The 14504-nt window shown below is 54.3% G+C and overlaps 1 protein-coding gene across 1 annotated transcript; it reads right to left on the bottom strand.

Annotated features, from left to right (window-relative positions):
• Positions 1 to 1171: 1171 nt before the first annotated feature.
• TMEM222 (transmembrane protein 222) lies at positions 1172 to 13945 on the bottom strand. The gene is made up of 6 exons (XM_040979663.1): positions 13719 to 13945; positions 5976 to 6060; positions 4967 to 4998; positions 3309 to 3405; positions 3100 to 3230; positions 1172 to 2108 (listed from the first exon to the last, which is right to left on the bottom strand). Exons 1-6 carry the CDS (start codon positions 13913 to 13915, stop codon positions 2021 to 2023), a joined length of 630 nt encoding a protein of 209 aa, XP_040835597.1. The 5' UTR covers positions 13916 to 13945; the 3' UTR covers positions 1172 to 2020.
• Positions 13946 to 14504: the final 559 nt, after the last annotated feature.

Genomic DNA, 14504 nt, shown 5'->3' with positions numbered 1-14504 from the left:
GAAGGGATTGCCAGGACTTGCAGGTTGAGCAGAGCTTGATGCGGCTTTTGGTGGCTTTCACGCCCTGTCGGGCTGGAGCTGGCCTTAAAGCCTGCTCTGCACATCCTGCTGGGGCCGTCCTTGGTACCACACCTTGTCCGTGCACTGCATAGGACTGACAGTGCAAGACAGAATCTTGGGAAAGAAGAGCCTGGAAGTGGGGAGGGCCCCTCTGCTGGTCCTGGTGTGGAAGCCACAGCCCTGCAGTCAGGCAGGGGGAGCGGTGGGGAGCTGACAGACACCAGAAGCAGTCTCCATGGCAGCAGATAGAGCCACACAGGGTCAGAGGCCAAGTCCTCTGCTGGTGCAATGGGAAAGACTTCAATAAGGAAGTCACTCTTTTCCCTCTTAAAGATTTATTTATTTGAAAATTATGGGGAGAGAGGGGACACAGGGATGAGGGAGGGAGCGAGGGAGAAAAAGAGAGAGAGAGAAAGAGAGAGAGAGAGAGGTCTTCTGATCCTCTGGTTCATTCCCAAGATGGCTACAACAGCCAGGGCAGGGACAGGCTAAAGCCAGGAGCCTAGAGCTTCTTCCAGGTCTGCCATGTGAATGCAGGGGTCCAAACACTTAGACCACCTGCTGCTGCCTTTCCTAGGCCATTAGCAGGGAGCTGATCAACAGTGGAACAGCCAGGGCACAAACCAGCACCCACAAGAAATGCTGGAGTTGCAGGCAGTGGTTTTATCCATGACACAACACTGGCCCCAACAAAGCCATTTTTATGCTGGGCCTGGGGAAGGCAGCCACGATTTCAATAGGAGAAAAAGGTGCGCAAGTGGGCCAGAGCTGCAGGCTGTCGGAGAATGAATGGAGAGGTGGGAAGGGACAAGGGGGCGGGCTGCCAGCCCCCATCCCTACCATGTGGCCAAGTTCGTCCCCACAGAGTGTAGGAGGGGCTCCAATAGTCATCTGGGGGAGAAGGCTGTGGGATCGTATGTGTGGAATGGCAGGGACTCGTGAACCTGGCACAGGTGCAGGACACACAACACTGACATTTCTGCCCCTCCCCCACCCCAATCTCTCCCAGCTTGTGCTGGCAACCTGGGTCCCACCCCCTACAAGGCACAGAGGTACCAAGGAAGTGAAGGGACAGTTGGGCCCCAGAGGGAAACAATGACAGGGCGGCATGCGGAGTCACAGTCTTTATTGTCCTGTTCAGGAGCCCCTTACAAAGGGACCCACAGAGCAGGGGTGAGGCGAGCAGCACAGGGCTCACTGATTTGAGGAGCTGGCCCCCTGCCCTGATGGGCCACCCATCTTGTTGGACCTAAGGGTTGCCACCCCCATATGAAGCCTACAACTGGGCTTCATCTATAGGGGACCACTCTATACAAGCCAGCTCTGCTCCCCACACCAGCTAGGCTCCCCAAAGCAGGGGAGACTGGGCCCGAGGGCTGGGAGGTCCCAGGAGAGGGGGAAGTGGCTGTAGGAGCTGGTGGATATTGGCAGGTGGGGCTCAAAAAACCCCAAGGGCAGCTGCTGGCAGGTGCCCAGGGAGGGCCCAGCCCGCCCCTTGGCCATTCCTGAGGCCCCTGGCCAAGGCTCCAGGGCAGCTGAGTGGCCCTAACCCACCCCATCCCGGAGCTAGTGGCAGAGGGACAACTCCAAATCTGGCTCCCAAACAGTCCCTGTCCTGCCCTGAACATGGGCCAAATGTCCCCAGACCTGGCACTGGGCTGACCCTGTAGGCAGGGGTAGGAGAAGCTCTACAGAGGTGGCTGAGGACTTTCTAACACAGGAACCAAGAGGGTGCCACAGGGTAGGGGGCACAGGGAGCTCGTAGGTAGCAGGACCAGCAAACACCCATCCCATCCCATGCTCCCCCTCAACCCTTCCAACCCCCAGCCCAGGCCACTGGGTCTGAAACAGCAGGTCAACTCTGCTGTTGATGAGGAATGAGGAGGGCGATGAATTTGAACCTAAAAAGGTAGCAGCTGCCTTCTTGAGGGTATGGTTGGCTCCGGGCCTCTGGCAGCCATCACCGCAGGTTGAAGGCCAGGCTGAATGTCAGGACGATGCCCAGGAGGAGCAGAAAGGGCAGCCAGGTCTTTACAAAGGCCCCGACACTGAGGGAGAGAGAAGAGGGGCAGGCATGGACAGGTGAACAAATATGTGGCTCACAGAGCTATCCTCCCAGTCCCCAACAGCGCCACTGTCCCCACGGAAGCCCCCTGGAGCCCCTCAGCCCAAAATTTGGTCAATCAAGGTACAGGGTCCAGCCTGGTATTCACGACAGAGGGCCTGTGCCAGGTTCTGGGTGTAGAGCTACTGACCTCCTGTAGGCACAGACTCCATACACAAGCACCTGTCTCCAGGAAGAGGACCAGGAACTGAGCGTGGAGGCCACACATGCTCTCAACCCACAGCTGTTGTGGGCACCAAGACAGAAGGCGGGGGAGGGCAACGGGCACCAGCACAGTGCACAGCTGGGCTCAGCCTTGGCACCATCTGTCCCTGTGGCCTGGTCTTGTTCTCAAGGAGACTTCTGAGCCTTTCCCCACAATTCCACTCCAGAAATTCCACAATAAGCACAGTTAGGAAGGAAACAGAGAGAGGTGCTCAGACTAGCTCAGGTGTAAGCTGGTTTGTGTCTGGACCCTGCTGGGACCACAGGCCTCATTCAAGCTCTCAGAGCTCCCTTGTCACCCAGGAATCAGAATAAATGCCTTCTATCTCACCAGTCACAAGACAGTAGCTTCCAAGGTTTACCTGGGCCACCCCTGGGCCCAGCGGCCTGTCTCTGACAGGGCTGCCTGGCAAGTTCCCATGGGGGTGGCCACCACACCAGCTCATGAAGATTCCCCCTGCTAAGAAAGAAGGTGGCTCCTCAGCCCCATCTGGCCAAGGTTAGCAGCAGCACGCAGAGGCCTCAGCAGGGGGCAAGCAGCAGAGCTGAGCCCAGGACCTGCCTGTGCAGAGCTGCACTTCAGCACAGACGCGTTCCTCTCCAGGGAACTCAGTTCAACATTCTAGAACCTTCACGGCCACAACAGGCACTGGCCTCAACTGTCCCTGCTGATGCAGGACTGAGGCCTTAAAGGTGGGCGGACTGCTTACCTGACATACTTTCCATAGAGCAGGCAGAAGAAGCAGAGCGTCACCATGTTCCAGCTGGTGCTGTTGTTGTAGCGCATCAGGTTCAGGGCCAGGGCCACGTGGGAGTGGCAGTTGTCACAGCAGAGATTGTGCTGGAGGTACAGGAAGGGTTGTGTCAGGATGGGCTGCAGGGGTTGCCTCAACCCTGCCCCTGGAGAGCCAGCTCCTACCATGCGGTGCTTGTACTCCTCAGAGGCATCATGCACGGCTGTGTCCCACGCGTTGGGCCCGCTGGTGTAGACCTGAGTGGGGTCCAACTTCCAGTACCTACCGGGAAAGGGGGTTCTAGACAATGGCTCAGCCCTGCTAACGTTCTCAGATGACTGCTCTGTGCTTGCTCTGTAGCTGGCAGCAGAGGCTCGGGGTGAGCCAGGCCTGGGACTGGGAGCAAGGCTCAGGCACCTAGGAAATGTCTATTGCCCTGGGGGACCCTGGCAGATGGATTCGCTCAGTCATAGAGAACCACAGTCTGTGTCTCCCTGGGGTTAACCATAACCCCACAGTGGTGGTGTCAGGAGATGGGGATTAGGTCATGGTGAAGCCCAACTGAATAGGATCAGTGACCTCGGAAGAAAGGCCTAGAGAGACCCTTGGCCCTTCTGCTAGGCAAGGTGATGGGGAGAGGGCACGTGGGGGCCCTCCAGACCCTGAATACACTGGCGCCCTGACCTTGGCCATCCATCCCGTGGAAGTGTGAGAGGACTTGGTGGGTTCTAAGACACAAGTCCACGATCCTGGGTGACCCAGACCAGGTAAGAGGCCACTTCTTGAAGCTGAGCCAGACTAGAGGAGGGGTCAGCCAGGCCTGCACAGTGGAGGTGGACCTTCTGGGCAGAGGGATGCCATGACACAGCAAGAGGGATCCCATTGCAATGTCCCCAGGGACCAAGTGGCTGGGCCCTGCTGGAGCACTCAGGAGAAGCTGCGATGGGAGCCAAGGGATGTGCTGGAATGAAGCTGGGGCCGCTGAGCCATTGCCTTCAGCAAGCGGGACAGGAATGGCCACTCTAGGCCATGGAGTGCTCTGGTGGCTCCAGGCCTAAGAGTGCTGGCAGGTCAGAGGGGCACCAGCTGCTGAGTGAAGGGCCCAGACTGTGAAAACCCACCATGGCATGGCTGGTTGCTAGGGCTCCTGCCTGAAGGAGGAGTTCCTTAAGGGTGTCTGAAAACCCATCTGCCACCAACTCCTGGCCCAGAGGCCCTGGCCCACATTTCCCATCCTGAGCAAGTCAGACCAGTGTTGGTTGGGGAGCTGGGCTTCTAGCTGCCTTGGCCTTGGGGGCCCCCACCCTCCTTGGCTCCTTTGCCCTGATGCAACCATGAGTACCTGGGCACCAGGTGCTCCTCTGAGAATCCTGATGGCCACTTTTTCCCCAGGCATGCATCTGCGGTGAAACAAACTGAGAAATAAGAAATCCGCAGCTACAACAGTGCCAGCTGCCCGAGACCTGGCTTGCCTCTGACACTTTATTTACTCCGAGGAGCAGGAGGGAGCGGGCGGCAGAGGGGCTTGGAGTGGGGCCAAGGGCGGCTCCATCATTTCCTAAGGAGAACCCTCCCGCCCATCTCTTCTCTTTCGTTCCCTGTGCCATGGAGCTGAAGCGTGACCTGCAAAGCTGAGGCAAAACCTGTACACTCCACAGGTAAAGGCCCAAGCCAGTACCTGGCCTGGCAGGTGCCAGTACAGGGCTGCTCCACTCTGATAGACCCACCGCCCCTCCCCTCCATATCCCTTCTTTAGGGTGTTGGCCCTGCTGCACCCTGGAAGGCCTGGCCTAGCCTGGAAAGAGGAAGTTGACCTTGAGGCCAGTCACAGGTGTTCACTTACTTGGCAGGCTTTCCAAAGGCCATGTTGTCTTCCTGTTAAAGGACAAGAGCAGAGGTCAATAGTGGGAGAGTGGTTTGGGCCTGCCCAGGGGCTGCCACAGCACCTGCATGGCTACTAGCAATTGCTCTGAGGGATGAAGGCAGCATGGCAGAAGTGTCCAGGGCACCTCACTGGGAGGCCACAGGCCTGAGGCTCCAGTCACCAGTGCCCTTGCATGGCACCAGGGATGTCTCATTCTCTGGTATTCTGGTCACTCATCTCTGACACTTCATCAACTGTCAAGCAAGTCATTCCTCTCCCAGTGTGAATGACAGCAGAACTCTCGCCTCCCAATCTGGCTAGTGGCCCCCACAGAGCCCAGCTTTGTGGGTGGCAGGCCAGGGGCTGCCAGGCTGCCGTCAAGCCCTAGGCCCACCACCTGAGACCTGGGCTCTTGGGGGTCACATGCAGGGAGGTCCTGCGGACAAAGCTGGTAAGAGGCAGTGGGAGTAGTGCCTGGGAAAGTGTTGGTATATGGGAAGTGAGACTATGCTAAGATGATGTGACAACTATGAAGATATATTCCCTGGAGCCTGCACACCTTCCTTCAAGCTACAGATGCGTAAACAGGCACACTGGGCATGCTCACTGAAGCCGGCCCAGAGGGGCAGTGCTGGTCTACCCCAGGGAAGCATACCGGCCTCGCTGCTGCCTATGGTGACTCCCACCTTGTGCAGGTGCAGAGCTGTGTTCCCCAGATAATCTAACTCATCACTCTAACCCTAACCCTATTCATGTCTCAGAGCTCAGAGGTTGGGGCAAAAGGCTGGGCCAGTTACTTAAGAATCCTTCCACCAACACTGCCCTCCTGGTCCTTCCTAAAGACAAGAGAAATGGGCAGAGATCATAGGCTGGGGAGGCTGGGTCTGCGAAGCTGTGTTGTCTACCTGCTCCTGGGCTATGGAGGCACAAGACTGACAGCCTTCCCCGGAAGCCCTGGAATCCCCAGAGGGGCAGAAGGGGGACTCACCGAGACAAAGTAGGGGCCAGCAAAGTCCCGGATGACTCCTGTGGATGTGCAGATGCCCATGTGGCCAATGATGGGGAAAAACCACCTGTAAGGGAGAAGGAGAAGGAAGGGACAGGGTCAAGGATCTTCCAGCCAGCCAGACACTGGGGATGTTTCGAAGAGGAAGCATGCAAACACGCACTGTGGGGTGGCTTTTGTACTGTCCTCAGGAGCAGCTGCAGATGACCACCTAAGGGGACACCAACATGAAAGACTCGCCTCCCCTAGCTGGTCCCAGTTAAAGGATGAGGTTGAATGCACAAAGTGACGAACAACCAGAATTTATTCACCGCAAGCGGACTCTAAATTGTTTCTGCCATCACTTTGGAAAACAGCCTGGCGACATAAGCTAGGATTCTGGGTTCCACTTCTAAGAGCATTAGCAGAATGAGTGCCACGTTCACCAGAGCTATTGAAAAGGATGTTTAGGGTCTGGCACAAGGGCTCAACTGGCTAATCTTTCACCTCCAAGCACTGGCATCTCATATGGGCACTGGTTCACATCCCAGCTATTCAACTTCCCGTCTAGCTCTCATCTATCCTCTGCTGGGAAAGCAGCTGAGGATGGCCCAAAACCTTGGGACCCTGCACTCATGTGAGAAACATGGCAGAAGTTCCTGGTTCCAGATCAGCTAAGATCTTCCAGCCATTTGGGGACATGGAAGATCTTTCTGACTCCTCTGTAAATTCGCCTTTCCAACAAAAACCTTAAACAAAACAAAAAAATGAAAAGGATGTTTCTGGCACTTTCACTTGAAATAGCTGGAGTTGGCGGCTGTGTCGAGTACAGCTGAGCGGATGTTGCTTGGAATATCTACCAGGCACCACACGGCAGAGTGCCTGCATGGGAGGCCCACCTCCACTGCTGATCCCACTGTCTATTCATGTGCGTCCTGGGAGGCAGACCAAGGCTCAAGTACTTGGGTCCCAGCCACCCAAGTGGGAGTCTCGAAACAGCTCCTGGCTTCAGCTGGCCCAGTCCCCGTGTCTGGGAAATGAACCAGCAGGTGGAAGATCTGTTTTTCTTTCACTCTGGTTCTTCCAAGTCTCCCATGTAGGTGCAGGGACAAAGGACTTGAGCCATCTTCTGCTGCTTTCCCAGGCCATTAGCAGGAAGCTGGATTAGAGGTAGAGTAGCCAGGGACCCAACGCGATGGCTCACTGGCTAAATCCTTGCCTTGCATGTGCCAGGAGCCCATGTGTACTGGTTCATGTCCCAGCTGCTCCATTTCCCTTCCAGTTCCCTGATTCTGGCCTGGGAAAGAAGCTGAGGACGGCTCAAATCCATGGGACCCTGCACCCACGTAGAAGACCCAGAGACTCTTGGCTCCTAACTTCAGATCAGCTCAGTTCTGGTCACTGCAGCCACTGGGGGAGTGAACCAGTGGATGGAAGATCTTTCTCTTTGTATCTCCTCTCTGTATTCTTCCTTTCCAATGATAATAATAATAATAATAATAATAATAATAATAATAATAAATCTTAAAAAAAAACCCAAACAAACAAACAGCAGAACAGCCGGGAGACGAAGCAGTGTCCATATGGAATGCTGACACCTACAGGCTGAGGATCAATTTGCTATGCCATCATGCCAGCCTCACTTTTCAATTTGTTTAAAAGGGGGAAATATTGGTCAAAACTTATTGCACTCTTAAAATTTTAATGAGTGAAAGCTATATTTTAATACAGCTGATTAAAAAAAGTAACTAGAAATAACTGAAGTGTTCAACAGTAGAGTGGTTAAATAAGAATCATACAATGAAATCACACTTAACAAATGAAACTTCTGCTACCTATAAAACACACTCTCAGTTATGTGGGGCTGAGTGAGAAACCTTCCTCAGATTCTATATAATGTAGTCAACTACACAGAGTTTAAGGAGGTGCAATAGTAGAGATGTGTGTGGTGGCACAGAAGTGAAACCTGCTGCTTAGGACGCCTGCCGCGCATATCACATCAGAGTCCCCACGGTTTGGTTCCCAACCTACCTTCTTGCTAATGCATCCTGGGTAGACTGTGGGTGGAGGCCAAATACTGGGGTTCCTGCCATCAACATGGGTGACCCAGACAGCATTCCTGGCCCCTGGGTGTGGCCTGGCCTGGCCTCGCACTGGCTGTTGTGGTTATCTGGTGTGTGAGCTAGCACACACAGCATCTTTCTCTCCCTGTCTCTGTCATTCTGACTTTCAGATAAATAAATCTTTTTTGAAAAAAAATAAAAGAGGAAAAAGATCCATAGCTAGAGGTAAAAAGGGAGACTGTGATTGGAGAATTGATGGGGAAAGTGCACAAAGAATCCTTTGTGCCCAGGAAATGAGCTCTCTGTCCACACAGTGGTTGCACATGTGTGCTAAGCTGCATCCTCATAATATGTGCACCAGTAGTACTGGCATCCCATACGGGTGCTGGTTTGAGTCCCAGTTGCTCCACTGCTGATTCAGCTTCCTGTCAATGCACCTGGAAAAGCAACTGAAGATAGTCCAAGACCTTAGGCCACGGCAGCCATGTGCAAGACCTGGAAGAAGCTCCTGGCCTCTGCATTCAGCTTAGGCATTGTGCCCACCCGGGGACTGAACCAGTGTATGGAGATCTTTCAACTTGCAACTCTTTCTCTCTTTTTTTAAGATTTATTTATTTATTTATTTATTTATTTATTTTTAAAGATTTATTTTTATTATTTTTTCATTGGAAAGGCGGATATACAGAGAGGAGAGACAGAGAGGAAGACCTTCCGTCCGATGATTCACTCCCCAAGTGAGCGCAACGGGCCGATACTATGCCGATCCGAAGCCAGGAGCCTCTTCCGGGTCTCCCAAGCGGGTGCAGGTTCCCAAAGCTTTTGGGCCATTGTGGACTGCTTTCCCAGGCCACAGGCAGGGAGCTGGATGGGAAGTGGAGCTGCTGGGATTAGAACTAGCGCCCATATGGGATCCCGGTGCATTCAAGGCGAGGACTTTAGCCACTAGGCCACGCCACCGGGCCCAACTTGTAACTCTAACAACAACAACAAATATATCTATATACATATATATATATTTTAAAAGGTTACACTTCATTAAGTTTATGGAGTTGACGTTGTGGCATAACAGGTAAAGCCTCTGCCTGTAATGTTGACATTTCAGATGGATGCTGGTTCTTGTCTTGGCTACTCTGCTTCCAATTTAGCTCCCTGCTAATGTGCCCAGGAAAGCAGCCCAGGAAGCCTCCTGGTATCCACAGGGAAGACCCTGATGAAGCTCCTGATTCATAGTGTAGGCTTGGCTCAGCCCTAGCTGTTGCAGATATTTGGGAAGTAAACCAGTGAATGGAAGATGTCTCTGTTTCTCCCCCATCTCTATAACCTTGACTTTCAAAATATCATTATATACATCATTAAAAATAACAAGAATGGAATGGCTTCTTGAAGAGCACGATCAGGACAAAAGCATGGTTGTAGGAATTAAAAGGCCATTTTGTAAAAAGTCGTGGTAACTAAGGAATGAACACACATACCCCAGTCTCAGATGGAGCCCATCATGCTCCAGCCAGGGACCTCAGACATGTCCAACCTGAGACACAGCCCTCCCAAGGCTGGGGGCTACAGAGCTGTGGCAGCTGGTGAAGGTCTCACGGGGCCACAAGAACATGTGAACATGACTACTCGGCACGTGTTGGGGCAGCAGACACAGCTCCAGGAAGCTGTTCCATGGCCCTGGGGTGGAGCCATGAAGGCTTCACAGAGGCTGCCTTGTATCAGCAGACAGCCAAAGTGCAGCCTGTCTGGGGAATGGGATGTGGAGGGAGCTGTGCCGGGCAGGAGGGAGGCCGGCTCAGAGGCACAGATGGTGAGCCTGACTACAGCACTACCAGTGGTGAGGACCAGGATTCAAGGTCCTAAACAGGAGGACTGGGCAGATGCAGGTGGACAGCCTAGCGATCTTCAGGATCTATAACCCGCACGCCTGAGCGATGCTGAGGCCGTTAGAGGACAGACTTCAGCTTCCATCCTCTCTGGCCAGCACCTGCTGACGGCTTCCTATTATGCCCATCATACTTGCACCCCCTTCCCAGTGTGGTCCCGAGGATGCCTTGGGACTCCCCTCACCGCCTGTCCCAGTGACAACGCTGCTTACTTGCTGGGAACGCATTTCCCCAGCTGGCGCCTTGCTCAGCCTTGTTTGACAGTCGGCTCTGGAAGTGCCTCTGGACGAAGCCTTTGCAAGCGGCCACACGCACAAGCCCAGGCACTGGTGCTTGGCTTTGTTTTCTTCGCAGGAGCTGCCACTATCTGCAGTAATCCGAGTTACTCCATGGGGGCTGTTTCCTGTCATGAGGGAGAGCACACTTTTTTTTTTTTAAAAGTCAGATTTACAGAAAAAAATCTTCCATCTACTGGTTCACTCTCCAAGTGGCTGCAACAGAGCTGAGCTGATCCAAAGCCAGGAGCTTCTGGGTCTCCCACGTGGGTGCAAGGTCTCAAGGCTTTGGGCTGTTCTCGATTGCTTTTCTAGGCCAGAAGCAGGAAGCTAGAAGGGAAGTGGAGCAGCTGGGATATAAACTGGTGCCAATATGGGATCCCAACGCATGCAAGGCGAGGGTTTGCCACTAGGCTAGCGCATTGGGCCCGAGAGCACACACTTTGTCCTGTTTATTGCAGCAGCTCCTAGGTTGAGCCTCCATGGCTGCTGCTTATCCTGAACGCCCACTGACTGATGAGCAGCCCTGCATCTCGGAGATGGACACTGGCAATTACGAGAGCAACCCATTTGGCTACTCCTGCCCATCCCATCCTTTCATCTGGCTGGGTGTGACCAGATGTTCACAAGGCACAAGTGCCAATAAGGCTGGGGACAGCAGCAGCAGAGCCCTGGACCTGGGGAAGTGCTGAGAGTGATGCCCTCAGAGTGCTGATCAGGCAGGAAGCTTCAGGAAGTTCTCCAGCTGCCCTGTGGACTGGCACCAAAGTGTGTAGAAAGGGGCTTCTGTGGAGGTTTGTGCTGAGGCACCTGCAGTGCCAGCATCCCAGAAGGCCACTGGTTTGAGTTGTGACAGCTGCACTTCTGCTCCAGCTTCCTGCCAGTGCCCCTGGGAAAGCAAAGATGGCCTGGGGGATTGGACCGTACGTGCAAGCTTGTGGGGAGCTCCTGGATCCTGCTTGGCAAGCTATGGCCACTGCAACCATTTGGGGAGTGAAGCAGCAGACAGAAATGACAGGTCTCTGTTTCCCCCTCCAACTCTGCCTCCTAAAGAAATAAATCTTTGGTGGGGGGGGAGGGAGAAGTGTGTGGGAATAACTATTTTGGTGTAAATAACCTGAAATTTAAATCTATAGTTTCTGGAATGCCTATTTTCAAAATACACACTGTCTATGAACTTCTGAAGACTCCCATAGGTCTCTGATACTGAATACAGGAGCCCTGGACTGGAGCTCTGGCGAGGAAAGTAGGCTATCTCCGTGGAAAGAGCCCTGCTGGCCTCTGAGCCTTCATGTGCTCATCTGTGAAAGGTGGACGATGGTTCCTACATCTGCGTGGAAGACTTGATAATGAACATGAGGTGTTCAGACCAGGCCCCAGGACAGAGGCAACATCCACAGCTCTTGGCAGCTCTTAGCTCACTTGGCTTTCTTTTTTCTTTTTTTAAGATTCACTTATTTTTTATTGGAAAGTCAGATATACAGAAACGAGGAGAGACAGAGAGGAAAGTCTTCTGTCCGTTGATTCATTCTCCAAGTGGTTGCAATGGCCAGAGCTTCACTGATCCAAAGCCAAGAATCAGGGATTTTTTCCAGGTATCCCATGAGGATACAGAGTCCCAAGGCTTTGGGCCATCCTCTACTGCCTTCCCAGGCTACAGGCAGGGAGCTGGATGGGAAGCAGGGCCACTGGGATTAGAACCAGCGCCCATATGGGATCCCGGCGCATGTAAGGTGACGACCTCAGCCTCCAGTATACCAGCACCTGGCTTTTTGCACAGCATTATCCACACCTGAGAGGTAGACAGAGAACAGGTTCCTTGTGCCCCATCAACAGCCAGAGCTGCATTCAACAGGCCCGCACCACAGCACCGGAGCAAGTCAACTGACCTGCCCTACTTTCCCTCCTGCTGGAGTCAGTTCTCCCCAAGCAATCTCTCAGCCCTTTGCTGCAGGGATGGGGCCTCACCTGTTCCAGCCTTCTTCTTTTCTAAAGATTTATTTATTTATTTGAAAGGCTGAGTTACAGAGAGGAGAGAAAAGGGAGAGATCTTCCATCCGCTGTTCACTCCTCAAATTGCTGCAATGGCCACGACTGTGCCAAGCTGAAGCCGGGAGCCTGGAGCTTCTCTCAGTTCTCCCATATGGGTGTAGGGGCCCAGGCACTTGGACCATCTTCCTGTGCTTTCCCAGGCGTATTAGCTGAGAGCTGAATCAGAAGTGGAGAAGCTGGGACTCAAACCGGCGTGTGTATGGGATGCAGTGCCCCAACCCTTGCCTCATCTTGGTCTTCTGACAACCTGCAGAGATCTGAATGGAAATGGTGTGTAAGCTGCTTCTTGATAAGGTCACCGACAACCCTGGTGTCTTTATACTTTGCTGCCACCAGGTCTCTGTAGAGGAGATCACATCACTAAGGATGGGAAATGGCCAGGTAACAGGACAGGTTTGAGCAAAACCCCAGCATGCTCTGGGCATCCCTCCCTATGATCTTCATACTGACATCCTCCCCCAACGGGGGTCAAATGTCAGGAGCCCTCCCCTGGGCTCCTGGGCTTCCTCTCTGCCTTCTGCGCCACCATATTTTCTCATCATCTAGAAGTGGCTGGGCACATAGGAGTCTCAGCAAATGTGGCAAACTGAAGGAATTCATGGACACATTTTCATGCACATTTTATTTTTGGAGGACTCAGATTTGCATACTTAAAGCAAGTACACAAGCATGTGAAAACACAAAACGATCCAATTATTTGAACACAATACAAATTTAAGGTCATTTGAGGATCAGCAACACCAAGGGCCTAAACAACGACTCCATTCGTTTGGCTGGTTTTCGATCAGGAGAAGAAACTCATCCCCTAGCTGAGCTAGGAGAAGGGGCAGTGGACAAAGAAAGTTACAGTTGGGGAGGAGGAGTCTGGGACGCTTTGGCTATTGGGGTTTGACGCTGTGCCCATTACGCGTTCACAGTACCTACTGCACAAACTGGCTGTCAGGGTCGGAGAAAACGGGTTTGCGAGGGCAGTCCCCTTCTCCCACCCAGGGGCTTCTCATCCCCCGTTCCCCGCACCTGTTCTGCAAGGTGCAACACCTAGGATCTAAATCCTCTCAGCGACTGAGATGTTGTGTGGGACAAGGGGTGCGACCCCAGATCCCCGGAGCCTGCGCGGCCCCAAACCCACACCACACCCCTTGCAGCAGGAGGTGACCTTGTTACTCAACAAATGAAGAAGCCCACGAACGAATGAATGAAGATGCTTCCTCTTCGGTCCGCGCGCAGCTGCAGAGCCTCCCGGCCCCCTGACCGCTCCCGCTGCACTAGGACTCAGGTGCAAGCAAGGCGGGAAGCGAATCCCGGCCGTCAATGGAAGCCGGCACTGGCCTGGGCGGCGGGATCTCTGGCTGACCACTCGAGGTGGGCCGGTCGGACCCCTGGCCGGCGCGGGGATCCCTCCACCGAGGACGCCGCCCTCGCCTCGGCTCTACCGGGACCCTCTTGGTGCCCGGGTGGACGCCGGAGGACACTCACGTGAGCACCGGGATGGGCGTCCACACTACGCAGTAAGGGAAGCGGCTCCGCTCCACGTCCATGGCGACGCCGCTCGAACCGTGGTACTGCTTCATGTCCGTCTCGGCCGCCGTCGACACCTCCACTTCCGCCATCTCGGGCGGGGGTGGCGGCGGCGACAGGAGCAGGAGCGGAGAACTCCCTTCCGCTTCCGCCATGCTGCGCGCGGCCCGCCCCGGCCCGCCTCTGCTGCGGCGACGCTCGGCCCCCTGGCGTCACTTCCTGGAGGTGGGGTCCGTTCGCTGGGGCTTCCCCCTGGGAATTGAAGCCGCGTTGCTCTGGGGGCCGGCTTGCCTCGCGTGTTAGGGTGGCTGACCTCAGGCCGCGCGCGGGCTGGCCTGGGAGACCGGCCGAGAACTCTAACGATTCCGCCCTGGGAGGTGTGGTGTCGTCGCTAAGCATGTGCTATACCTTATTTCTATTCCCCATAAACAAGTTTAGCCCACATAACAGGTGGGCTGAAGGCTCAAGAGGCGAAGGGAGCGCCACAGCTTTAACTCAAAGCTTACTGTTTCCCTTGTCCTTATCTTCCTGTGGCTTTCCACAGGTAGTAGTAGCATGAGGGTGGAGCGAGAGAGTGAGCGAGTGCAGGAGGGACCCCCAGGCAGGTGGCACAGGTGGCACGGAGGTGGGGCGTGCAGGAGCGTTGAGTGCCTGGCTGGAATGGGCCACACGCCTTAGGTGCTGTTTCATCCCTCCATGGTACAAATGGGGAAACAGAGGCCCAGCGAAGAATACTGTGTGAGA

The sequence above is a fragment of the Ochotona curzoniae genome, unplaced genomic scaffold (genome assembly GCF_017591425.1).
Source record: "Ochotona curzoniae isolate NIBS_2020 unplaced genomic scaffold, NIBS_Ocur_1.0 contig_3255, whole genome shotgun sequence".
Lineage (NCBI taxonomy): Eukaryota > Metazoa > Chordata > Mammalia > Lagomorpha > Ochotonidae > Ochotona > Ochotona curzoniae.
Note: the sequence above shows the minus strand (reverse complement) of the source record. Positions and strands in the feature narration are given on the sequence as shown.